The sequence below is a fragment of the Astatotilapia calliptera genome, chromosome 5, assembly GCF_900246225.1.
Source record: "Astatotilapia calliptera chromosome 5, fAstCal1.2, whole genome shotgun sequence".
NCBI classification, from domain to species: Eukaryota; Metazoa; Chordata; class Actinopteri; order Cichliformes; family Cichlidae; genus Astatotilapia; species Astatotilapia calliptera.
Window position 1 is genome coordinate 11,361,110 of NC_039306.1, and position 27,756 is coordinate 11,388,865.

General features: G+C 40.3%; 2 protein-coding genes across 5 annotated transcripts in view; one reads left to right on the forward strand and one right to left on the reverse strand.

The window, feature by feature from the left end:
• cenpp (centromere protein P) overlaps nt 1-307 on the forward strand; it is a 122,017-nt gene extending 121,710 nt beyond the window's left edge. For all 4 annotated transcript variants that reach the window (XM_026167225.1, XM_026167226.1, XM_026167228.1 and 1 more), the window contains one exon: nt 1-307. In XM_026167225.1, coding sequence (XP_026023010.1) covers nt 1-131 — 131 coding nt within the window. In that variant the 3' untranslated portion in view covers nt 132-307.
• Nucleotides 215-27,280, reverse strand: ippk (inositol 1,3,4,5,6-pentakisphosphate 2-kinase). The gene is made up of 14 exons (XM_026167222.1): nt 26,997-27,280; nt 19,538-19,597; nt 15,751-15,846; nt 12,925-12,991; nt 12,700-12,818; nt 12,140-12,229; nt 9,350-9,408; nt 7,586-7,658; nt 6,936-7,088; nt 6,502-6,622; nt 5,827-5,962; nt 5,636-5,738; nt 4,642-4,733; nt 215-4,099 (listed from the first exon to the last, which is right to left on the reverse strand). Exons 1-14 carry the CDS (start codon nt 27,075-27,077, stop codon nt 3,883-3,885), a joined length of 1,467 nt encoding a protein of 488 aa, XP_026023007.1. The 5' UTR covers nt 27,078-27,280; the 3' UTR covers nt 215-3,882.
• Nucleotides 27,281-27,756: the final 476 nt, after the last annotated feature.

Sequence of the window (27,756 nt, forward strand, 5' to 3'; positions counted from 1 at the left end):
CTCTCCAGCTGTTCCCTTCTCAGGCTGTAGGCGGTGCTGCTGAGGCCTTTGAGAGCCTGCTGAGGATTCTGGGACCTGAAGCTGCCCTGGAGTCCATCATCCAAGCAGTCAGTCTTTCACAGGAAACTTAAAACAGAAACACCTCCAATATAATATTTTTTTCTTTCTATTTTAGATTAATGTCACAGAAATGAAGGACAGCGAGAGTTTAGTCTCTTAGAAATCTTTATTTCAATAGAAAGAGCACGACTGTAACAGCAGAGCTCACGGGTCAAAATCTACAAAAATAAATAATTTAAATACAAAATGCCAGACAGCAATGTCACCTTTTGTATTTCTGATAGTTTGTCTTCTCTCAGCTATTTACACAGTTATTACAAGTCTGTCGGTATCACAGTGCTGTGATATTTCTGCAGGCCAACGCTCAGACAGCAGCAGGGCTGCGGCTCACGGGTGAGACAAAGCGGTCTGGACACGGTTAGAAGGTTGTTTACAGACCGAAAAGTATGATTTTTACTTCACACCGAGGCCATCGATAAATGCAACCTCGTCCAGTGGTTATAGTGTTAGTTCTCTTCTTTAAATCTTACAACAAAAATAAAAATTGGGCAGTTATGAAAAGCTGAAAGTTTGTAGACAAACTGCTGTCTGTTAACGCTTATTCACAGACGCAGCACTGAAGCTCGATCTTAAAACAAACATCAGTGGCTGCTAGAGGGGCGAGAAAGTCATCAGACAGGCACATGTAGTCGGGTCTTGATTAGTTTGGTCAACGGTTGTGATCCCAATTAATTTAACCTTCATGTGAGTGGAATTATTACTGGTGCCAAGTGTCTCCAACCACTTCACACTCGAGCTGAAGTAAAGAGTGAAAAATGAGAACTTTGTAGTGAAAATGAATGCAGAGGGTAACCGTTTATTCCCGATTATCTTTTCTTCTGCATTAGATGGAAGCCCAAATTACTCGGCTCAGGTCTACTAGAAAGATCTGCCTGACATTCAGTTCTCGATCCTGTGGAGATGCAGAACTTGCTCTGCATCAATGGAAGAGGTATACATGTGTAGGTGTCCGGACACTCCTCGATCTCACTGCGCTCCGCTGCCCTGCCTGCCTGCCTGGGGCGTCTTCATTGCAACATTTAAAACGATCAGTGGTTGGTTCAGTTCACTGCTGTCCACTCTCCAACCTTCAACTTCTCCTCCTCCCAAAAATCCAGGTGTGTGTCAAAGGGAGCCGGACTTTGATTGAATCCAGCTTAGTGTTTGGATTTAACAGAATTTCTGATAGGCAATGAGGAGGAATGGAGTGTGGAGGACTCTTAGTGTGATTCATTTTCAGACTGGCTGATGGAGGCATCTGAAGGTGGAGAGTGGAAGCAGGAAGTGAAGTCAAGTGTTACCAGTTTATCTGAAGCCTGTTGGCACTGCTGGAAAACCTGCAGCGCTCCTGAACACATCATTACTCAAACGTCACATGACCCTGTCGAGCTTCTTCAGGAGTTTGAGGTACTGAGAGTTCATGGCTGCGTCCATGGATCGCCGCCGCTTGAACGCAGCCTGTAACAGTTTACTCACATGCACCCCCCCTCAGCTTCCAGTCCTACCAGAACATTTAGGCACATGGATGCACACACAGACAACAAGAAGCCACTTATGGCACAAAAACCAGCAGCAGCATGAAGCTCAGCTTGTCAGAAGAGTAATTTTTATTATAATTATTATTATTACCCAGCAGCCTTTGCAACTTTCCCCTGCTTCGCATTGAAACCCTGAACACCCCCTCTGTGCAGCCGAGAGGCCACACTGAGCCTCATTTGCAGACTTGAATTAAATCTATGCTGCAGAGTAACATGCAACGCCTTGGAAACATCACTAACAGCAGGGGTTCAATGACTGGGCACTAGTTTGTGGATGCTGGTTTACTTCATTATAATGGAAACTAATAATATTTTATTTATTAGTAAAGTTAAGGTAACATTTCTGCACACCAGCTGCATTTCTAGTCAAAAACAAAAAGCTGACATTGACAGGAAGTGCTCTGCACTTCACAACGTGAAGGTATTTCATGCCAGCAAATTTTCTTTACAGTAATGAGGTTCTGTCCTGGTCCTGCGGTAAATCTATAGTTATAGATGTATTTGTCATTTTATTTATCACAGATAAATGACTGATTCTGAGTGTCTCTTTACTGAACTCAGGTATTGGATCAATACCTGCATGGCATGATATCAATATCCTAATTAAATGCACAGTGCATGCTTTCCTGGGTGGACAGACTTAAATGTTTGTCAAGTCTTTGATTTTTACTGAATTTCACTCAAACTACAGACTTTAAAGAGGGAAACATGCCACTCATAGAATCCTGAAACTGAGTATGGCAGAATTAAAGGTGGTGGTAATATAGAAATATAGTTTCTTTTTAGCATGTTAAAGCTTATTTTGGTGTAAAGCTGGAAAAGCAACAGACTGGTGACTGTACACATGCATGACTATGTGTTCAGAAGTATTATTGAGAAGCAAGACTCGCTTCAGCAAAGGAAAAGTAATCATTGTTTACTTTCTCTTTATGATCACATCATTGCTATAGTGAATGACTCAACTCATAAATTCAGCTTTCAGCTCAGTTAAATCGCAGCACTCAGACTGAATGAAAGACATGCTCTGTGTATGATCACACGCGTGATGATCATGCATCAGTGTCTCCATCCGATGACAGAAGAGTCTTGAGTCCACGTTACGAGGACGCTGAAGTTCGAGGTTTCTGTATTTCTACAGAGCAACAATTAGTTTGAATGTTAGAATGAGTGAAATGCAGCAGTAATGTGCTTTCATCTCAGGTAAAGGCCCCGCTGTACCTCAAAGGGTCACTTTACCTGAGTACATCATGAAGCTCAGTGTTGCTGACAGAGTCTCATCAGACTGTAGACTGAATCAGTTTTGCTAACTTTTTTCCATTTTCTCAGACACGATATTATTTTTAATCAAACAGTACCATCCAGACCTTTGTTTTACTCCTCTTATCCTGTATAAAAGACCGACTGTGAGCATCAACAACAACATTACTGGAGTGGAGGCAGAAATGCAAGAGATCACCTCTCTGATAAATCTAATTAAACTTTCACAAGAGGACACATGTACCAAAATTAGCACACATACTCTTGTGAGTCCATTTTTATGAAGCCAAATAACAATTTGAAAATGAAAGTGGCTCCAGAGTGACATGAACACAGCTTTTTGCTTGTATCCACTTTGAAAGGTTTGTGTTGCGGCTTGACCTTTCGCATATTTAGCAGATTAAACCAATGGGGGTTTGGGACAAACAGGGAGGCAGCGTTTTGCTTATGACCAAACACCACGCCACCTCTTTCAGCACGGAAGCAAAGCCTGCTCAGAATCAAACCTCAGACCAGTGACATTACACCAAAGCAAAGCAGAGATCCTCACCTCCTCTCTCTCAACATCAGAGGACAGCCACGCCCACATTTATGAACTGACATCAGCCCAACAACCTGCTTCTCCATCACTTCCCCTCTTCTCTGTCTTCTGCAGCACTGCCACATGCGGCAATCTGGAGGTTAATTCTTAACTGTCACCATACGCTTTATTAAAGCAGGAGACGCTCTAATAAAGCATGACAGATGTTCGAATTCACCTCCCGATGGGGGCGATACAAATGCTCTTGTATCAGTAACACAAACACCTGGAAGTCACTCAAATATCTGGTTATTCAGAGGTGACCTCGTGCAGAGCAGCAACAGAAGTGCAGTGAGGAGCTGCAGCTCTGCGCTGAGGGTGGTCAAAATCCCACCAACACTGCGTCTCCTCTTCATCAGAGGCATCAGGGCCACAGTTATCCTCCTCTTCAGGACTCAGACTGGGCGCTCACATGGGGTGGAAGAGCAGCGTGCAGTCCTCCTTCTCTCTTACAGGGCCCTTTGGCAAGGCACCGCCAGTCCTCAGATAACAGGTGACGATTTTCTGGTCCAGGCGCAGCTGGCGGGGGATGCTGTCAAACGGCTTCGGGTCCAAATCCAGGATGGAGGCTGAATAGGAGAAAGCAGGAGGTCTGAAGTCCCTGAGCTGCCTCTGACTGGAAAGACTGGAGGAGACAAGGAGGAGGAGGATTAGAAACACAAAGACAAGCTGATGGCGCCACCTGCTGGACTCTCTAATACACAGTAGTGTTGATCTTTCTCAGTATTTTATTTTCACATCTGTAAATCAAAGGACAAACCTGTGAAGGAGCTTCCTACTCCAGACCTCTCTGTGCTGAAAACTCAACGATGTATTCAAGAGTCAATTTTCTTTTTTTTGTTCATTACTAAATGAACAGTCTAATTAAAGCTGTCATTGACTATTATTCATAGATAAAGTACTACAACTAAACCCTGATGTGAATCTGTGCACATGAACATCCTCAAGTAAACAGAGCCATCAGCGATTCTTATAAAAGACACTTTATGCATTCCTAGTGCCAACAAATGCACAACATTTCCTCCAGCTGTTTGTTGTTGTTTTTTTTTTTAAATCTTTTCACATGTTTAACATGTTTTCAAACTCACTGATGAGGAAACTCTCAATCCTAGCGTCACTGTTTCACCTACAGAAAAGATTTTTCTACTTGCACAGCTGAATTCTCACTTTTCATTGTCCTCTTCCTCCTCACTGCTGGGCACCAGGGCGACCATGATGGAGCAGTCCTTGGCTGTCATGGCCACACGGTACTGGTGCACCTACAATAGAAACACAGCAGGTAGAGCTGTTAGAATATCATTATGTAGGCAGGACTTTTGTCAAGTCAGGTAACACAGATTCACCGTCTCCAATGAAAGTGAAACTAATCACACAAAAGTAGGAACTCAATCCCCAGCATCCAGTTTTGTGCTGGTAAAAACTTCACAGCTGAATCGCTGTCGTGTCTCAGTAACCACATTCATGCGATGACACGCTTTATGAAACTTAACGACTAAAACCAGGGACACGCCCGCTACATTCATTATTTGTTTCGGTTATTTTATCTCTAAAGTCTAGTTCATACTCCAATATTACAATAACGAATATTTAAAACTAAACTGTGGGAAAAACTATAGTGAACGTGGTGTTGGCATGCACGTCTCCTCATTTCACTCACCAAACATGTAGGTAAGTGTATTTCCATACTGTCATTTATCATGACATTTTTGCAGTGCTCTGGTGGGAGAAGCCAGAGACAATGATAGTGATGGTACTCTGCACTGAGTGATTAATGGAGCTGTAATGCAGTGTCACTTTGCACATGCACAGGAGGAGGTTTGGAAGCAAAGCTGACATTACTGAGACAACTTCTACTTCCAAAAGGTCAAAACAACACCTTGAGTACACAGAACGACTTGCTTCAGACACCTTTGAGCTCAGAGTCGTCGCAGATACATCTGCCTGATTTTTCCTCTCACCGTGCAAAGACATGCGTGACTGTATATCAGTGGTCCCGTCTCCGCCTGATAGTCTGGCAAGATTAGGTTGTATATCACGTTTCTGCTCTCTGGTCCTTTCTACTTCTGTGTTTCATTTTCAGTAAAGCATTTTGGTGGCTGTTGTTGTTTTAATGTGAAACTGATGCAAACAGTGCACCAACACTCGTCTCCAGGGCTCTGACCTTTGCAACAGCGTACTCCACAGAGCCGTCGTCCTCTGCCGGACATTTCTGCAGCTTCTCCAAGAACGCTTCATTGTACGGTCCTTCTATCTGAAGACGAGTCCTGGCATAAACAGGAAGTGATGTAAGAGACAAGGCAACCAAAGTTTATATTTCCCAGTTTAAATTTTGCTTCAATAACAGGGGGTTACCTCTCTTTGGGAAAGCCCTGCAGGTGTTGCTCCACCTGGCGGTAAAGAGGATAAAGTCCTTCGATGTCCAATGTGTCCAACATTTGCGTCTGAAGGATCCGGAACAAAACACTGTCGGTGGGTAAACCTCGAGAACCTGGAAACACAGACGTGTTCAAAGGAAGGTCACAGTCTGTTCTCATCAGGTCTAATATCAGGGTTTATAAAATTTTAAGTCGCAGCATTAAAAAAAAAAAAAAAAAAAAAAAAGCAAGTCAGGTTTTTCTGTTTTGCACATTTACATAATCACATTCAGATGTTTGTGCCGAGAAAACAATCACTGCTTTCAGTCCAAAGGTTTCTGAAGGAGGCCGTCACAGCTGCACAATCTTGTAACACCGTATTACACCAGCTGTAATACTAAAAGTGCCAGTAATTTAATTTATTTTTGATAAATAGTTGAACTGATATCAAAATGACTAATCCTCGGAGTGTAGCTAAATTAAAACAGAACAGGCTGCACTGCTAGCAAGGCCACAAAATAAAATAAAAATCAGGCATGTGATTAACACGGGAATGGTGGGACTGCTCCAGCTCTGTGGATGAAAACTTTAAAAAAAAACTAGTGCTGATAATGTTGGACTACTTAAGATCAGTGAACCCGTCTGCACCCCAAAAGAAAAGAAAGGTCCTGACCATGGCGAATCCTCTCTTTGTTGAAGATGCTCGCCTCACAGAAACTCCGCCCCTCCGCTTGTCTGTCCGCCACCACACCGCCATCTCCTCCTCCACTGCTCAGCAGGGCATTCACCAGGACCTGCAGACAACGGGTGGGGGGGTCAGCATTTTAAAATCTCGAGGATGGGATTTATAAACTGTGTGTACTGTACATTAAAAAGAAAAATGCTCATACACAATAAATCTCCATACTGCTGAAAAATAAAGTTCGTTTTTTTAAGGCACACACACAACAGCACACCCTTTTAAATTAAATCCTCCTTTAAAAGGTAAAAAGTTTCAGTTCTGTTCATGCTGAACTTTATGAATTCCTGCATACTATCCTGTTAGTCTGTATGTAATGAATAGTCCCAGTGTAAGACTGCAGCAGATTTATTCAGGTGTGCCTTTACCTGAATGAAGTCGTTCAGGACTGCTTTGCAGGTCACGTGACAGTTCATTCGATTGTTTGCGTGTAGGAAGTAAGGTCTGAGATGATGCAGCAGAGAGTTCATGTCCGGCGATTCGTCGCTGCCTTCCTTACTGCTGTAAATACACTGACCGCCCTGAAAAAACACACACACACTTTACTGTGGCTGCTTAAGTGACCTCAGATGACACAGACCTGATACTGAGTGTCCGGTTTTCTTTATTTCAGACATTTTGAGGATGAGTTCATGAAAACACGAGGCCAAAGTTTTAACCAGCAATGCTTGTGGTGCATTTAGAAGTTGGATTAGATCAAACTCTTTTTCTGTTACTGCATTTTGAGCCTTTTCCAATGACTTCACCTCCATCACACAATTGTTCTTAGAGAGGCGTGCCCTCAGCTTACATTTCCTGTTCGTTCACAGTGAAGAGCTCCAGGTTTCTTTCACCTTTTGATCTATTGATCTCTCACAGTGAAAGAGTAAACACGCTCATCACAGCCAGCATAAATATTTAGAAAACAGGATATTATTTATGTTGAAATAGTTCCACGGTGAAATTCCTAGAAGTAAAAACAAGGCCGCATAAAAACAAAGACTTCAAGTTAAACATGTATGAGTGTGACTGAACTCACCTTGAATACTTTGAAGTTGTTCTGAGGTTCTTCTATCAGGTGTTTGATGGCAAAATGCATTCTCTGTCTGTTCCTAAAACAAACAAAACAACAACAACACAGAAATAGAAGCTTTATTCTCAAGAGCTGATCTGCAGTACGGAAAATAAACGTCTGCATGTTAGGAAGACGCTGAGGTGTTGGGGTTGGGTTAGCTCAAGTCAGTTCACTATTCCATTTAATTAATAAAAACACACTTGCTCTCTCACGTTATCCATAGTCACACCCACACATAGAACAATCAGAGAAGTGTAGCCACAGTTAAATGTTCAAAAACATTCGTCTTCCAGCAGCAGACATTTTTTCTGTGAAGTGAATCAGTGACCTTTTGTTTGCTGTTTTCGAGTAGGACCTTGTTTTAAAACCAGCCTCTTTAGTGTCAAAGAGACACTAGGAGACCTTCCCAAAGTCTGACCTGCACAGTGGTGCTGGTTACCACGATAAACATCTGTGAACCAAGTAAGTAAACTGAGCTTACTCTGCAATAACTTATCAGTAATATGGCCATTTAAGTTTCTTATTAACAAACTGCATGAATTAGTGCAACTTATAGTTTAGGTGTATGAGCAGAATTCAGGTGAGGGGGCACAACAACATTATTGGGCGACCTGATAGAGGCAAGTGTGGGCACCTACATAAAAGCAGAGGTTTCATCACTTTCCTGGTCTGGAGCATTCAGGCTCCTGTTACAATCCACAATCTTCCAGGAGTGGATATCCCAGCAAAGTCACCGTAAGGTCAGAGTGTGCAGAACACCCAAGAGCTAATCTCAGACTCCACAGGCCTCGCTTAGCACGCTAAATGTTGAAGTTCACAACTGCACAAGTAGAAAAAGATTCAACAAGTCAGCCTGTTTGGAGGCCTCTCAGGGAAGAAGCAGCTTCTCCCTTATTTACAACTTTTTCACTACAATTAATTATTTTTTTTTGTCCCCGACAAGTAATGATGATTTTAATCACAAAAAAATGACTCAATTACTGTTAATGTCGCTTGTTGTTCAAGCAATTCAGTTTAACATTTCTTTATCTTTATTTGTTTTTTTACTGCACAACAAATTAGGAGGTTACTCCCATGGTTTTAGCTTTTTTACCCTCCCATACCCACATTAAGGAAAATCAACAGGTTTGGCGTCAGGTCAGAGATGTAGAAAAATGTGAGAGGAAAACCACGTGTACTCTTAAATGTCAGGCCCATGTGTGTGACTAATGTTTAGACACTTCATCACACAGTAAACAGATCAACACAAGGAATTTTCCATCCAAAGCCATCATCGTGCAAAGCCGGCATCATCAGCTGTCACGGGCCCACATTTCAACTCATCAAAATATCAGCCCATGTGTTCACCCTTCACTTCATAGCACACGAATTTCTGATAAAGGGCCTGATAAAGTCTTCGTAGCTGTGGCCAGATGTTTTCCATCCATCACGTCAGGAATATTAAACAAAGTGGGGACGGGAGCATCCAATCAGGAGTGCCACAGTGTTATTCAGCCGCCCTTTCACACAGCTGCTCCAGACCACAACATGAGCGGCACAGATAACACACTTCAACAAACACCTCACAAACAGGACTGGCTGCACAGTGAATGCATTATTCCACTTCAACTGTGAGATAACCAAAGTATTTTTCCTTCACTTTGTGTTACTGCAATGTTTGAAGAAAACATTTCATGAATGGTAAATGACACTAAAGGCAGCTGTGTCTTAAACACTGCAGAGTCTCACCCTGAGAACAGGTCGAGTGGACAGTAAAAACTGCGTCTCTTCCACTTCCCGTTGGCCACCTGCAGACACAGAAGAGTGGAGAAAAGTCAAACGGAGAGAAGCAACACAGAAACAGCAAACATCTGTTAGGTGCGGGTTTTCATGGGGCTAGACTAAATCTAGTCCTAAACTTTTGATGAGATCAACCTTCAGATTTTTATTAACATGTGTTTTAAAAGTTAGTGAGCGGTTTTGTTCTCGTTTTTTTTTTTGCCGTTTTGTCATTTGAAGGATGGTGGTCTTTGTAAATTTGTTCTGAAGTGTGCAATATGAACTGCCACCGTTCTTTGTTCTGCCGGTTCCGTTTCTCTTCTAAGACGGCGTGATTGACACTCCTGCTTTAAAAACAGGTCTCTCGTCATTTAGCAATTTAGAGCAGAGACTCATTTCAAGAATCTAATGATCCAGAAAGGCCCAACTTTGGGAGAGAGGATGGGACCTGGGATAGATAAAATTCCTTCTCGTCTTGTAGACCGGAGGTAAAAGGAAGCAGTTAACCGTTACAAAGACTGTGACGGGTCGTACAACTGTAAAAGAGCATGAATACATCATGTCAGTGCTGAGTGGCAACATTCAGCGATCATCTTGTTTTCTTCAGTATCTTGCTGGCTGCTGGTAACCACTGAGGGGAGGGACGGACTTAATTTCTATTGTTTGCCTTTTAGAAAGATGTAGACTACCAGAAACCCGTTCCCCAGCACCTCATGGCACTTCCTGTATCCATGTGCTTCAGTAGTAACACTTTGAAAGTGATATGGGGTAGCTTGGAATAACGGGCCTTTGTAAGTGAACAACAGACTGATTGACCGCCAAACAAAGAACAGAATACAAAGTCATTAGTCACAAGTGAGAAACAGGACTGAAATCTTCATAATCAATAACTGACCCCAAAGAGAAAACTGAACAGTTTTATAGAGCTTAAAAGGACCGAGTTACTCTATACTTCAAAGTGAGCTCGCATTTTAATTCTAAGAAAACTAAAAATCTATTTTAAAACTTGCTTTTCTCAGTATCTGTAGACCTCAGTGTGTGCTACCTTTATCTATATGCTATCACTCTATGCTGAAACAGAACACAGGTTTCTTGCACAGCATGACCCACTTCAAAAATGCTCAGGGGGGAAAATAAACTGATCAGGTGAAAACCTCCAGCAGCACTTCAGAGGATGCAGAAAACCTTTAATGGCTGAGTGACGCATTTCAGCTTGTGAGCTGCAATTACAGGTGCTGCTGGAGTTTTGACCTCTTCAGAGCGGAGACACGTGTGGCCGACTGTGGCTGCAGTAGACACTGTCCATTTTTAAAACACTCCGTTTCAGTTCAGCTCTTCGTAGGTTATAACTTTGTCTTCTCTGCAGTTGCCTAACAGACCGACAGCAGCACAAGTAACAGTGACCCACAGACTGTTTGGACAGGATATTCTGTACACTTCCTCCATCGACAACAAGCACCATCTGCAATCCTCTTCCCCAGCTCGAGCTCAAAACAAGCATTAGACTTTAGGTGTGCCCATCCAGGCCACGATCAATCAGGGCTTTTGTGCATCTGAACAGCAGAAGATAACAGACCTTTATTTGGAGCAGCTTTCATTCTTTACTCCCTCTGTTTGATCATGTGATCATCTAACAAAGGCTCACATTTTCAGTTTTTTTTTTTTTTTTTTTTTTTAAACAAGTTACTGCCTTCAGCTGATTACTTCACTGCAGCTACAGACACAAATCAGATGGATGAAAAAGGTCGTTTGAGGATCTGCACACAGTCGCTTTATTTATAAGTGGAGCCACGCACACACATGAAAATACTACACACACTGTTCTGAAGGCATCAAAGCTTCACTTATCCAACGGGAAGTTTGACAAAACATGACATGAACAAGTTAACTGAACACAAAAAAACCTGCTCAGGCAGGTTTACCTTTTTAGGATGAGCTACCTGAGCGTTCGGCTCACAGGAATTACTTATACATACAATCATCTCATAGAGCTGATCGATTTTGGCAATGATCACAATTATTTAAAACAATAAGTCAGGGTGCAGTATTTTTTCGTTTTATTTCCTGACTCCCTGACTTCACGTAAACTCAGGCTGAGCTAACCTGATACTCACACAGATCCAGCCCACTTTAGTTTTTTTAAACTGAATACTGGTTTTCATTTAAGGAAATAGGACATCCAACTTTGTGCAGTCAGTAAGTTTTTTAGGGACTTGAATTTAATGCTGTCTGAACCAGAGACAGAGAGGAGAAATAACAGCAACACAACATTTTCTGTTTTACAAACCCAGAGTCGCCTGTACCAGCAGCTACAACCATATGTGCACTTTTATATGCAACACACATACATGTTATAGTTTGTGCTGTTGTTTGACACTTTCTGTGCAATAGTGTACGGCTGCTGATGCACTTGCACCCTCATTAGTTATTCTTTTATAACAATTATCCTCCAGTATTTTAAAATGTCTTATCATTTTAAATGTTTTTCAGTGTCACACCCATTATGAGGTTAGCATAGCTGCAATTTCATTGTGTTTGCATGATGGGAGGAAAAGTCCTGAGTCTACAACACTGACTCATTATGGAGTGAAGAGCCTCGTGGGCTGTAATAAAGAACGACAGGCTGAGGTGGACAAAACACGGTAATGTTTAGTAAAGAGAGCATTAGATTCTTATACTTCTGATTTCAGCCCATAAACATCCAATATGCCTGATTTCCCATCATGCTGTTCTGTAGCTGTGCTGTGTCTTTGTACTTACTTTGTAGTGTTGGTGCATGCAGTAGCGACACACTTTGGTCTTGATGTCTTTGCTGACATGTTTGGGGGATGGCAGGAAACCGCATTTAGGCTGAAAACAAAACATCAGCTGAGTGAGACACACACACACTCATACTCACCCTCATGTGACTTTAGTCCGATCACTGTGTGTGTGACAATGGTGTAGGTCCTGGCCACGAGATTTCTATCTCTATGGCTGAACATCACTTTTATTACTGAGCTTCAACTGAAATTAACAACAAGCCAAATCTAATTAACTTTATTATTTTCAGGAAGAAATATCTGGAGGGGCATTAGTTACAACAATGAATGTGAGTTACTTAACAAAAGTCTGTGTGTTGCCCTGTTATTCCTGGACGTGTAATAAACAAAATATCTAAAAAAATTTCAATACAAGTTTCAATAACAATCCAGGATTTTCTTTTGCAGTAAAGGACAAAAAGTCTTTGATGTGTGACCTTTATTGTTTGAAGGAAAACCCCTGACCATGTACAAAGGGACAAAGTTGGCTTAGACTACCACAAGTGTGTGTGTGTTTACCTTGATCTCGATGCAGAGTGGGGGAGTGTGTGTTGGCTGGTGGAGGGCTGGAGACGTCAGGTTGGGCAGACAGAGCGCACACCCACTGTAGATGTCCATCACCTTATCACAGCGCCACGCTGACGCACACAGAAAGACAGAGCGTTTGTTTAATCTGACTGCAGCTCATTGTGCCGTTACAGAACTATCACAAGTCGAAACAAGCGATAAACATTTCAGTCTCACCTGGACGTTGATGTTGGACTTTGATTGATAACTGCCGCACAAACTCGAGAGGCAGTTTAACCACTTCCTGTATGGAAAATAAAGCATCTGTTAAGCTGCTGCTACATCTATGTAAAGCACCGCTAACTCCAGGCAGCGTGCTTATCTTAAGTTCATCATGGAAGCGATAGCATGCAGAGCAGGCTGGTGTCACAAAGTCAATGTCGAACATTTACATAAACACCCTAATAAAAATCCTTCCTATAATACACAACCGAAGAATCATACAAAACACTGCTTTAACACGTTTTAATAACCATCACATGTGAGGTACGGCATGAATTTGGACACTACTATAAATGTAAGAAGGACAAATTCCGCTTTTACATGTAAAGTTAAGCATCATCTGACCAGGGAATGATGCTCATGTGGTATAAGCCCTCCAGACCTCAACACTGACTCATTGTTTTTCGGAATATCTGATTTATGATGCAGCTCAGAATAGATCAAACTGGTGAAACAGTCCACTTAAAAATAAATAAAGCAACCTTAGGCATCGTTTCTGTTTGGAAAATTGTTATCTCATGATTTCTGAATGTTCTGATAGTCTTGTCTTTAGGAGTCACAGTTGCTTTAGCAAAGATATGTCATTGCTATAAATGAGACATCTACTTCTTTACAGTGTTGCATTACTTTATATTTAGGAAGTATTAAAGGCCACTAATAACTGAAATTGCCGCTCTCATGAATGCCTAAAGTGACTTGACAAACACAGATGCGAGCCGCGCTTTGGTCTCTCTTCTGAACAAAAGATGGATCAAGTCTCATTAATTAGTAATGTCTCCACAAGTGTAAAATGGTAATCACTAGGGCTGCTCAATAAATGGAATTTTAATCACGATTACAATCTGGGCTTTCAACGATCATTAAAAATGACTGAGCCGATTATTAGCCCCTCCCTCGTGCTTTACTCTCGCGCTCCTCCGGCAAATCGAGCGCACCTCTCTGCATTTCAAACACGTGTCACAACAATTAAGAGGACCCGAGGGAAGCTCGGAAAGCTAAGCAGAAGTTATTTGGAGAGGAGAGTGACTGCCGTTGGTTGAAAAGAGGTAAAAACAAAAAAAACTTCAGTGGTGTGGAAACATTATGGGTTTGCGGAGTCAGACGTGGATCAAGTAGACACAGTGTGTAAACTTTGCTACAGTGTAGTAGCTGCACCACAGAGCAACACTGCAAAGTTCACTAAACATAGATGTTTACATTTTTCATTTATTTCTTATATTGCAAACATTTGCACTGTTATCAATATTTGCACACTATTTTATATTATTTTTTAAAGTCATTATTCAATACATTGTTATTATTAACCCTTTAAAGCCGGTCAGAGCAGCACGCTCCGTTTTGTATAACTATTTTTAAATCCCTGTAGAACCGGAACCAGGTAAGCTGGTGCAATAATTTTTTGCATATGAAACCGGAGGAGTTGTACTTACATCTTATGACATCAGCTTGTCCTAGGTCACAGTTTCCTTCCACATAAAGCTTTGCAAAAATTGCATAAAAAGCGCTTGCAGGAACAAAAACATAATATTCCAGAAACAGGCTTTGCCGATCCGATCAGCTGTTCATAACACTTCCCACAGTGAAACAGACGTCAGTGCAAACTATCGCATGCCCGCCATTTCCTGCCCGAAACCGGAAGTGATGTCATTTTCGCGGAAAATGTAGTTTTTTACTTGTAGGCCTTAAAAGCCTATACTGGTGTTTTTATAAGTCATGTTTGACTTTTCTGAATAGTTTCTGGGATGCTTAGAACTCAAATTGCACTGCTGGAAATATTTTATTTTGATGCACATGCTGTTTTCTTTGCAAATTTGCATCATAGGATTGTTTTTTTGTTTTTCCTGCAGTGTATATAAAAATTGCTGTATCTCCAAAATAAAACTATGAAGACACTCAAAATAAATTTCCTGTTGCTGTAAACTATTTTTTGCAACTTTTTTTGTATTTAAAGTTTTGAGGGATAAACCTTTTAAATTTCTCTAAGTAGAAATATATGTAAAAAACAAAAAACAAAAACGATTTTCAATTTTTTTGTAGTTTATTGCACTTTTTTTTACAATTAATGTAATTACTATGGACTTAATGAATACATATCATTAAAATTTGGGCTATAACAGTTGTATTGATGTATAGCAACTTGAAATGCTCCCACAAATGGCACTACAACATGTAAAAAAATAATATAAGCTCTGGCGGACTTGGTTCTATGGTAGGTCTTAAAGGGTTAAATAAATATCGTCAAATAATCGAGATCTCAATTTCAGTGAAAATAATCGCGATTATCATTTTTGCCATAATCGAGCAGCCCTAGTAATCACTACAACATATCACCCGACACCCGCAGCACACTCCAAACATCTCAAGATAAATAATTCTGGTAGAGCACCTGACACGGGTCTAGGGATGGTCATGATTTTCAAAGAGTCATTCAGGAATAACAATGCATTCACATTTTCATTAACACACTCCAATTTACAAACACGGGCAAGCAAACCAGTGCTATAACTTATAGGATATATATAATGAATCACAAGAGCCTGGATCACAGAGGGGATGCTCTAACATTGAGCCAGCAGATGAAGACAAGCGGCAGCACAGCCATACTGGATGTTCTCCTCTACAGTTTATTACAACAAGTAAAAGGAAAAAGGCAACATATTTTAAACGAGGACATCCACTGATCCTGAAACCCTCTGTGATCCAGGTCCTTCGCCATCCTCAGTGATGCAAAGCTAAATCAGTCCAGTGTTCCTGAAAGTAAAAGACTTGACCCCATCTTACCCCGCTGTGGATAAACTTCTCCCCAAGCAGGCTGCTCATCACGTTGGAGCTAAAGTCAACAATGTTCTGGATCTGCCTGTAAGCCTGCTCTGCTGTCTGGGGGACAAACACACACAAAGACAGGCAGGTAAACACACACACAAACCAGCAGGTAATATCATGTTAGTTAAAGCCAAATTTTAACAGCAAAGGAGAGATATTTAATCGCTTCTCGAGTGTCACGGAATCAGATATGATTATAATGAATCTGTTAGTCAAACAGATGTGCTGCTGTTCAGTGATGTATTTTCCTCCAACTTGCACAAACAGCCGGGAAGTGTGAGCTTTGGAGGATTAAAGGTAGAACTCTCTACAAAACCAGCCACACCCATGATAAACACTGACTGAAGGTACAGCATGAAATGGAGAAGTCTGTGCAGAAAAATCATCTGCCAACAGGAACAGGATGCAAGACTTAAAAGAAAAGAAATTTTGTTAAATTACCAGCTGGTTAATCAGCTTTGAGCTCATGCATATGAAAGAGGAAGTTTCTAAAAATAAACCAAGTCTGTGATTAAAAAAAGAAAAATAAATTAACTCCAGAACCAGCAGTAATGTGAAACCTGAACTCCACCAACCAGTACTGGAATCTCTGGGATTTTAACACCCATATACCTACATGTTTTCATACAGTTTTTTTTTTCCTAAAAGCTAAATGGTTCAGTTAGCAGAAAACCACCATACTAAAAAATAAATGCATGAACTAGTTTTTCAGAATTGTGGTAAATCGGGAAGTGTTATCCAGGTTGTGGTGAGCAAGGGGTGGATCTAACTGTGACAGGGCACGCTCATATGGTAGCACCTTAAAAAATGAACACCCTTCTGTTTATTAACAAGACTTAAAGCTGACATATGAGTTAAAGGAATGCAAGCTTAAGCTGCTTGTACCATTTGTTTTACTTTTTGAACCCTATTTAACGTCTGTGGTATGACTCATGACTTAGACGTTGGAAACAGTCAGTCCTGACATTCTATCTGATGGAATGAAATAAATTTGAATTTTGGGCGTGGGTGTGGGGCCACACTTTGGTTTGCATTTGAATCTTCAATCTGACAAAGATGTAAACAACTACAATCTCCATGTAAATGAAGGCTGTGAGGCAGACTTCAGTCAGCCAACAGGTGCGAACAGCCTCATTTACTCTGTCCATCAGCTGGCAGCTCATGACCAGCTTCGTGAGCTGACATAAAAAAAAAAAAAAAAAAAAAAAAAAAAAAAAAAACAGACACTGGTTAGTTTGATATTTTTCAGACAAGAACCCCAAGAAAAGCAGAAAATGTGAAATACTATTTCTACTTAAAAAACAAACAAAAAAAAAAAACAACTTGAGGTGAACTGTTCACCGCATGCGGTTTAAGTAGAGCTGAGTCAAGTTAAGCCCGATGTGCAAAAAGCCGTGTTGATAACAGTAAACTGTTTTCATTGCTTCAGGTTGTAAATTCTCTGACAGCAGATATAACATACTAAGTGCTTACACCAGTGTGCCAATCAGTGCTGAACTCCTTAAACTGAAGACAACAGACCCAAATTTCATCCATTGCCCTCCCTCAAATCAGTTTCAGGAATTAACAAAGGTCAGAATTATCAGCAGTAGATTGTGATCCATGCCAACTTTTTTTATATATTGATTTCCCCAGAAATGGCTGCACTGATCCATCATCAACTCAATGGTGGGAGGGGGAAGGGGGGTATTTCTGTCTGCTAGTTTGACATTACACTGGAGATTCATGCGACAGTGTTTGCAGAGACGCTTGTTTGTCTCCAATTATTTTCCACTTGGTGTTTGCGCTCGTCAGTGAAAAATGAGACTGTTGCAAAGAAGACATGACGAAGACTCAAGGAGATGCTGATGAGACATTTTACACATACAAACCAGACTGAACAAGTTAGTACAGCTTTAAAGGGCATGCATAAAGTCAAGAACCAGTAGATTGTTAGTAGAGCTGGGTGATAGAACGATAACGATATGTATCGCGATATAACTTTTACTCGATAGAAAAATTAAACTATCGTGATAGACCTAGCCGCTCTTGTCCTCTTTAAAAAAAAGAAAAAAAAAAAAAAAGGTCAGCCAATCCAAATTACGTAGCGCAGAGCCGAACCAATCACAGCCGCAGCGTCACGTCACGTGACTTGTTACATACAGCACAAGTGCCAAGCCGCACATGTGTATTTGTTTGGGAAGCAGCCAGCCACCGTACCGCCCGGGTAATGGAGGAAATGAGTGCGCCGACTAGAAAAATCAACCGAGCGTGACCGAAGAGAAAACATGATGGTTCCAATGCCGGAGAGATTGTCGAACGGAAGAGCCATAGAAGTTCCGTAGTGTGAAGGCATTTCGGCTATTTCAAGTCTGACAAAAAACAGAGTAGCGTGCACTGTAAATGTGCCAAAAGCAAGTCTGGAAATACAATAAACTGGTGCATGCGCTACGTCCACACGTACCCGGGTATTTTTGAAAACGCAGATTTTTCTATGCGTTTGCACCTTTCGTCCACATGTAAACGGTGTTTTTGGTCACTGAAAACGAAGATTTTTGAAAACTTTTGCATTTACGTTTGGACTAGAAAAACAGAGAAAACGCAGCGTCAAAGGTGTGCACATTTTTTGACGTCACACTGTGCGCCAAGTTATTGTTTCGGTGAAATGAATTTCTACAATACTGTTACTGTTAATTCTACTCTCTGCAGTGTTTAAATGCTTACACACAGTTACTGTCCCTCCACACATACGACCCCAGCTTTGTTTACTTTTTCCCACCGAGGCTTCTAGACTTCTGATTGGCCAACATTTCTGCACGGTTAGGAATCTAGCTCCACCTGCTGCTTTGGCATGTTCATAGCAGCGTTTTCCTTCATTTCTCCCTTTATGTGTGGACGGGATTTTTTTTTTTTTTTTTTTTTTTTTAAACAAAAACGGAAAATCTCCGTTTTCAAAAATACCCGTGTACGTGTGGACGTAGCCTCAGTCTCTGACTGGAAGCGCTAATTCGTCATTCGGCTTTTGTCAGACTAAAGTAACTGTTAAAACTGTTTGAAAAGCTAAGCTATACAACAAGGAGAGATTGAGAATTTCCTTTTAGTTCTCAGTTTATTTGATATTGACAAAAGTTAGTCAGTTTTGTCTGTTCTTCTGTAAAACAAACTAAGATTTATTTTTAGAATTAATATTTTGTTTCTAAATGGAATTGACAATTTAGTCTGTTTCGTTTGTTCTATTTTGAAACTTAAACGCTTTAGTGGCTGCCTTTTGTGTAGTTTGCAATATTTGCCTTTATTTATCTGAAAAAGTCTCATGTTCCTTAAGTACATCTACCCTGTTGAACTTATTATGGGAGATAAATATTTAAATAAAAACAAGCTGCTGATTATTTCACATTTTACTTGTGAGCAACGGCACATTTAAATTTTACAAATATAGTTATTTGGCTTATATCGTGATATATATCGTTATCGCCTGAAATGAAAAAAACATATCGTGATATGAAAAAATCTTATATCGCCCAGCTCTAATTGTTAGGATTTAACAACATTTTAGCTGTTGCACTAACATAAATGCACTTATGTTCAATAGTTAGAGACTAAATAAATCCCTCACTGTATGCAACGGAAGCTCGGTGAAAGGTATAGCCTACATTCTTTCTCTTAATGCAAGGGGAAGGAAATAAACTCAACAGTGTGCATGTTTCTCTGGCTCTCAAAAGTGTAGGCTCAGGCCCTCCACCCCTTCAGCGAACAGACTCATTACCTGTGGAGGGTTTTCAGAGTCCTCTGCTGGATACTTGAGTAGGCGCAGAACTCTGGGATGCTGCAAAAGACATCAAAAGCATCAATTAAGCTCATTTTTGGAAAGAAGACAAAAAAAAGGACACATCTGGACACACATCTGAAATACTGAACCCAGTCAGTGCAAGTCACAAGAGTCCTTAAGAACATCAAGTCCAGAGTGTGTTTGGGAACAAAACACACGAGTGGTATAATTAATGCTAAAGACTGCAGTAGGCATCCAAATATCTGCATCGGAGTGCAAGTTCAGACTTGTGTTACTGTGCACAAAAACATTCAAACACTCAGTCAGTGAAGCCCATTCACACGCCTTAGCACGCTGACAGAAAACACAGAGACTTTAGTTCTGATCGTCAACATGCTCACAAAAAAAAAAAAGTTACAGAGCAGACAATGCATTTTACTGCACTGTGAATGTTGTACAAACTAAATAATAATAAAAACAATATATAAAATAATCAACATTTATTGTTTATTATTAATTAAATATTATATTTTTAATGAAGTAATTCAATAACCAGGGTCAATTTTTTTTTCAAGTTAAATGTCCACAGATGCAATGTTATTAAGACTTTTCACACGTTGTAACACCGCCCTGAACATTTTCTAGAAATTGCCCACGACACCCACATGTTCACTCCCTGCACACTCTACCCACACGTTACCAGCGCTTAAACCACATAGAGCCTTTTCAGTAGTGTAAATGCACCTGCTGTGTGCTACACGTGGGAAAGAAATTAATAAAAGCAACTGGCCTCGTAGGTCACGTGTAAAAAAAACATCTAATGTTAGAACTGCTTTGAATAAAAGGATGTAGCTTTGCATGTAAAGCCTGCTTCTTTTATCTAACTCCTTTGAAGCCACGCTAATAAGTCTGAGCTCTTTGTTTTCCAAACACATTCCCAGAACAGTTTGTGAAACGATCATAACTTAATTTACTCAGTTGTGTTAGCGGAGAGAAATTTCCCACCCTTACTTAGATGTAGTGATTTTGGGCCCATTTTCCATTTTTAGAGAGTTAAATAAAGCAGAATTATATTTAGAGGGGAGCAGGACTTGGATGTGTGGATCATTGGGGCGCTTACACCACAGTCAAAGGACAGGGGGCAATCGTGGCTCAAGAGTTAGGAGTTCGCCTTGTAATCGGAAGGTTGCCGGTTCGAACCCCGGCTTGGACATTCTCGGTCGTTGTGCAAGACACTTAACCCGTTGCCTACTGGTCAGTGTTCGGCAGCCTCGCCTCTGTCAGTGTGAAGGGGACTAGTAAAGCGCTATATAAATATAGGCCATTTACACATATGCACACTTCATTATTAATTCACTATCACTGATTTACATGGGCCCTTTTCAGTTCAGTTTTCTTAGTTCCAACAATGACGCATGCCCGACACACACACAAAAATATTTTATCTCAAAAACTCATGAAAAGCACATCCTATTACAGATTACTTTAATTTTTTATATTTCATTTGACTTCTTGTTTTCAGTTTAGTTTTAGTTAGTTTCCAGAGTGGGTTTCCTCCTTTCAGTTTACTTTTTATCAGTTTGTGTGTTAGTTGAGGTAAACATCAGCACAGCTTGACAATAATACTGAACAACAGCAGTTCCCTCACAGTCTTATAGATCAAAACTCCATACGTCAATGTCCATCACAGCCTCATCAGGCAAGCTGTGATTTTAACAGACTAAAAGAAATTTAAAAAAAAAGACTAAAACTACGTAGATTTCTGCTTTTATTTTGAGTTAAGTAGTTTTCCACTTCAGTCAGGTTTGGTCCAAACTTTGACTGGGTCTGCAGCACCTTGACATTTTATTTATTTATTTATTTTTAAAGATATGGTCATATGTAATTGATTCATTTATCTTCAGCACATGGCTTCTTCTAAGCAGTAAGGGTGTGCTTAGTTTTTCAGTCCTGTTAAAACTTGTCCACATGACTGAAAATGCCAAGAACAAATCCAGCTGGTTTTGTCTGGTCCCATACTGTCATTACAGAAACTAGGAGTCCTGTGTCTGTGAGGTTTATAATTCAGATCACTTAATACTCTTTGCAGAAGATCAGGCAAATCCAAAGTGTGTCTGCCTCTTACCAATATAAGCAAACGGGTATGCTGTGTCATTCCTGCCCAAGTACATTTTACTCACTCATGCTCAATGGCGGGCCATCATGCAAGAAAAGAGCATGATGAAAACTCTTGAGATATACATCTGTGCCACTACAGGCAACAATCTTTTTTTTTTATTATCATCACTGTAATCTAATTAATGACTGGGACTGACTGATGGTAGTTTGGGATATGCAAATTGTAAAATCTTATTTCCCAAAGGTTCGCTACAGCAGATGAGCTAGCACAGTTTTTATACCAGATGCACTTCTTATATAACCTTCTCATTTTTCCGAGCTCAGGAACGGCACTAGGAGTGGACTAGCTTGTGGCTCGCTAAGGCTAGGTTTCTGTGTCCTCCAGGTCACGAAGAAAAGGGTTTTTGCATATTAGGTGAATCTGTTAACCACTATGCCACAGACCAATTTTAAAAATTACAACCAGCTAATGTTTTACCATTTTGTTTTTTTTCTTATCTTCTTTGAAAAAAATATAACAACTTTTCACTCATCATGGTAATATGTTTGAGTATTCAACATAAAAATGATGTGACGATCGATAGATAGATCGATAGATGCCACAGTTCAAAATAACAAGGTCTATGTAGATAAAAGTGCACAAAAAGCTGTGAATAATAACTGTTATCCCTTATACGGTCATGTCAGGCACAGAGCTCTAGCTGTGAGCACAGAAGCCCCACCATCCTGTTTCTCCACCCTTCTGTTTGTGTGGGGTAGCCAATAAGAGTAAAGGGAGAGGAGCTAAAACAATTATTTTGAGACAGTGCATGAACTGAGAGTCTGCGCCAAGGCCCCCACTGAAGATAAAATAAGGACCGTTTTAAACTGTGAATCGTGCAAAACTGCTCTAGCAGAGCCCAAGTATTAAAATATTACATGATGGATATATATTGTTTAACTTCTTTGATCTGACAAGTATTTAAATTCCTGGATCAACCAAAAACAGGCACCTTCATGTGGTTTTGGTATAAAAGTTTAAAAAAATATTTCTCAGATTTTATCCATATGACTTAGGGCTGTTCGATATAACGATATATATCGGATGACAATATAAAAACATCTATCGTTTCATTTTACGCTATGGTTTGCTTCGTGGTGTCGCAAAATAAACTGTTTACGGCAATATTTTTCATCGTTTTGATGGTCACTGTAGTGGCTATATTAATTTCTTAAAGTTCTCTCTTTCTCTTATATTTTATATAACCACACTATGGAGGGACAAGCGCCTGTTTTTATGTGTTGTGGTTAGCAACAACACCATCGCGTGTCCGTTTGTTTATGTTCCACATAAACCTTTCACAATAAAGCTCAAGATCCTGTTGAGACTTTTCAAAATAAACGGAATCACGTGAAAGAGCAGATTATTTACGGATGAGAATTTAAAAAAAAAAAAAAAAAAAAAAAAAGAGCTGCCAGGTGCTAAAAAAATAAACCTTAGACTCAAACGTTAGAACAGGCTTTTCCCCGCAGCAAGCCTAATAAATACTCACAAAAGAAAACGGCGGCCGTTACAACTTCTGTCTAAAAATGTATAGTTTCATGCATCTGTTAAAACACTGGAGTCCAGCTACATGAAGCGCAGCTGGAAACACTTCCCGCAAGACAAGCTGCCCGAGATTCACAGAATTTACAGAAAATGTTACATTTTTGTGATTTATATCGTTATCAGGACGATAGAATTGGGATATGGGATATGAGATTTTGGTCATATAGCACAGCCCTAATATGACTCATTTCTGTCTATTGCTATTTCTCTTTAAGCAACTCTCTGTGGAATTACCATTTGGTGACACTTGACTGTAGGAATGCAAAACGCATCATGTGGAAAGCATATTTATGCGGTGAACATCTCTAATTTAGATTTATCTTTCAAATTTGTTTGAGCCCACATCCATCCTATTACTTAATGCTTATCCAACAGAGGGTCACAGGAGGGCTGAAGCCCATCCCAGCTGTCACAGGGCGAGAGGCAACAAACACAAGCATATCTTTGGATTGTAGGAGGAACTAGACCGAGAAGAGGAAACACATACATGAAAATGAAAACATGCAAAGGCCCCAGCTGCCCTGGAGATTCAAACCAGGAAACTTAATACTATGAGACAACAACCACTGTACCCAACCTGTTTCAACCAACATCTCTGGCAAAATGGGGTATAAACAGAAATCAAAGGTAATATCTAAAAATTGAGAATAAAACCAGCATTTCCCTCTTTAAATTAAAAGATATGTCTGAGAAATATTGCATATTTATTTCTATACATCTAATAATGATCTACTATACATCTAATTTACACCCACCAAAGGAAAATCATCAGAACTACGATAACATCTACAGATATTTAAATTAATACTTCTGGTTAAATGCCACAAAATGTTCACTTGAACGTTTTGCTTGTTTTACATACGAAGTGCCAAACAAAGCTTCAGTTTAGAACTTTTAATTTCTTCATTGAGTTTAAAGAATCTGTAATGGTGGGGGAAAAGTCACTGGATTTCATAAGGTGGAGCACCCAGCGCCAGCTAGGGCTGCTCAATAAATCGAATTTTAATCACGATTACGATCTGGGCTTTCAACGATCATTAAAAATGACTGAGCTGATTATTAGCCCCTCCCTCGTGCTTTACTCTCGCGCTGCTCCGTGTGGCAAATCGAGCGCACCTCTCTGCGTTTCGAACACGTGTCACAACAATTAAGAGGACCCGAGGGAAGCTCGGAAAGCTAAGCAGAAGTTATTTGGGGAGGAGAGTGACTGCCTTTGGTTGAAAAGAGAGGTAAAAAAAAAACTTCAGTGGTGTGGAAACATTATGGGTTCACGGAGTCAGACGTGGATCAAGTAGACACAGTGTGTAAACTTTTCTACGGTGTAGTAGCTGCACCACAGAGCAACACTGCAAAGTTCACTAAACATAGATGTTTACATTTTTCATTTATTTCTTATATTGCAAACATTTGCACTGTTATCAATATTTGCACACTATTTTATATTATTTTTTAAAGTCATTATTCAATACATTGTTATTATTAACCCTTTAAAGCCGGTCAGAGCAGCACGCTCCGTTTTGTATAACCATTTTTAAATCCCTGTAGAACTGGAACCGCATAAGCTAGCGCAATAAAAAAATTTTGCATATGAAACCAGAGGAGTTGTACTTACATCTCATGCCATCAGCTTGTCCTAGGTCACGGTTTCCTTCCACATCTAGCTTTGCAAAAATTGCATAAAAAGCGCTTGCAGGAACAAAAACATTTTCCAGAAACAGGCTTTGCCGATCCGATCAGCTGTTTGTAACACTTCCCACAGTGAAACAGACTTCCGCCATTTTCGCAGAAAATGTAGTTTTTTACTTGTAGGCCTTAAAAGCCTATACTGGTGTTTTTATAAGTCATGTTTGACTTTTCTGAATAGTTTCTGGGATGCTTAGAACTCGAATTGCACTGCTGGAAACATTTTATTTTGATGCACGTGCTGTTTTCTTTGCAAATTTGCATCATAGGATTGTTTTTTTGTTTTTCCTGCAGTATATAAAAATTGCTGTATCTCCAAAATAAAACTATGAAGACACTCAAAAAAAATTTCCTGTTGTTGTAAACTATTTTTTGCAACTTTTTTGTATTTAAAGTTTTGAGGGATAAACCTCTTAAATTTCTTCAAGTAGAAATATATATATAAAAAACAAAAACGATTTCCAATTTTTTTGTAATTTATTGCATTTTTTTTGCAATTAATGTAGTTACTATGGACTTAATGCATACATATCATTAAAATATGGGCTATAACAGTTGTATTGATGTATAGCAACTTGAAATGCTCCCACAAATGGCACTACAACATGTAAAAAAATAATATAAGCTCTGGCGGACTTGGTTCTATGGTAGGTCTTAAAGGGTTAAATAAATATCGTCAAATAATCGAGATCTCAATTTCAGTGAAAATAACCGTGATTATCATTTTTGCCATAATTGAGCAGCCCTAGCGCCAGCTTAGGCATTACACACAGGCCTCAGGGGTCTGGGGCAATAAACTCACTGTGCCCCCTCAGCTGTCTGTGCCAACACATTTATCAGCTAATTTACTATACTAAATTTAACATTAATTTATATACTTTGGTACTGAATAACTTAAACACCCATATCCCCAATAAATTAATAATTAAACTGAGCTCACACTGTATTATGTTTGCAGTCGTTTAGTGCTTCTGGAGCCATCGTGCCACACAGCATGACTGAGGAGAACTTTGGGAAGTTCTCATGTCTCTTTGAAGCTGAAAATAGTTTCTGCAGCTAGTTTAAAGCTAAAAAGTTGCAAAACAAATGGAAAAGTGTTGAGGATACTGTGTGCTCACAGTTGTGAATTCATTGATCTAATAATGCACCTGGAGAAAATGTTTCTCTTGTCTGCTTTTATTATTTATGTTTTTATTAACTGTATTATACGTATATAATTTCAATACATTTTTGCAGGGTGAATAGCAAAGTTACTTGAGCCCAGTGGCCTCCTGTCAAAGTTGGTTGCCCGTTTAGCTAATATAATGTACAGTCGATCCTACCCAACCGTAAATTTGCAAAACAAAAACCTGAACAACAAGTGCCAACGGTTTTATTAGGAAGCCCTCAATGTAAATGTTTTGTCTAGGAGGTTACAACATCCTCGATCTGATTCATGCTTACAAGATTTCACAGATTGCTCAACGGCAACACGATCAGGTCAGTGCCTTCAAGGAGACTTCTCCGGGGAGGGGGGCACGTCAGTGAACGCTCCACTCTGTCCAGGTGAGTAAAGACGGCTTAACCTGTGTGGAAGTGACCTGAGCAGACACTGCGTCGGGCAGCAATCCAGAAAAGTATCTCTCTTCTCTGCGTATCTCTCCTTCCAGCTGCTGGAAGGAAAGATGGGAGAGATGCTAACGGCTAAATTAGCTCCCGAGCACCCCGAGGATTTTACATTTTAACTACAATCGCCAATCAGTCAACCACACAGTGTCCGGGCATTCTTCTATACGTAGTTTGTAAGCATTAGCCTCGCTGCTGTTTGACAGTTTTTCACTGACTGCCTGAACAACTAGCTGGTGCTAGCTAGCAAGCCGGCTCAGCTAGCAAACACAGGCTAACGATGTACCGAAAATAAACAAAATCCTACAAGGTGACATTTCGCCTGCCCTTATCATTTTTCTCCAAACAAACTTTCTGGTAGAAACAATCCCGACCCGAGGCACATTTTGCCCACGAAAAGCACGAGGCGAAAAGGCTTTAGTAGAACCCGAAGCTAGTCTAGTGTTGTGCTAGCTGACTCACCTGTACGTGTGAGACCACCAGGCTCTTGTTTCCTTCTCCGTGGTACTTCCAGTCGTTTTCGTCCATTTTGTCCAGTTCCATTACACCAGAGACCAGCAAGTGCGCTCCCGTCAACGGCCAGAAAGTGACACACAACGACACGGCAACATACAAGAACTGTAGATCCACTACTGACTGCAAGCAGTAATTTAAGGAGACTACAACACAACCGACGGACTACCCTTGCTGCTGCCCGGCCCCGGCGACTTTGTCACCGCCCACATTACCACTTCCGGTCTGACTTCAAAATAAAACTCCTGATAAGAGTCAAACGCAATACTGACCGAGGAACTGATGAATGAAGAAAATGACAAAATGACAGATAAAGGAGGACGGATGGAGGACAGTTGGTGAATAAGGAAGTACAGAGGATTAGTAAAGGAGGAAGAGGATGACAACAGTTGATCCAAGTAACCATATCTGTGGTGGTATGGAGATGTCTGAAAGAGTGGGCAGTGGAGTTTTTGACCAGTGTTTAACACAGTATTAGAGAGTAAGACGGTGCCTGTGGAATAGAGGAGTATACTGGTCTTCAAATATACTCTTTGTTTTATAAAGTTTTCCTAAAGCAAAAAAAAAAAGTTGAGTTACATGCTTTTATTTGTAGCTTTCTTCAGTTTTTATTCTTGCTAATTTTGCCCAACTTCACTTTCTTTACGCACATTGACAAGCCGCTCCCTGTTGGCTGTACTCCCATGTCCCGCCTGTTCCACTGTGATTG

Excerpts from the sequence above, each read along its gene's own strand:
- ippk (XM_026167222.1), bottom strand. The coding sequence starts at position 27,077 with ATGGAACTGGACAAAATGGACGAAAACGACTGGAAGTACCACGGAGAA. Across the intron at positions 12,992-15,750 it reads AGAAGTTTATCCACAGCGGG|GAAGTGGTTAAACTGCCTCT; the intron begins GTAAGATGGGGT and ends TTTTCCATACAG. Across the intron at positions 5,739-5,826 it reads CAGGGCTTTCCCAAAGAGAG|GACTCGTCTTCAGATAGAAG; the intron begins GTAACCCCCTGT and ends TGTTTATGCCAG.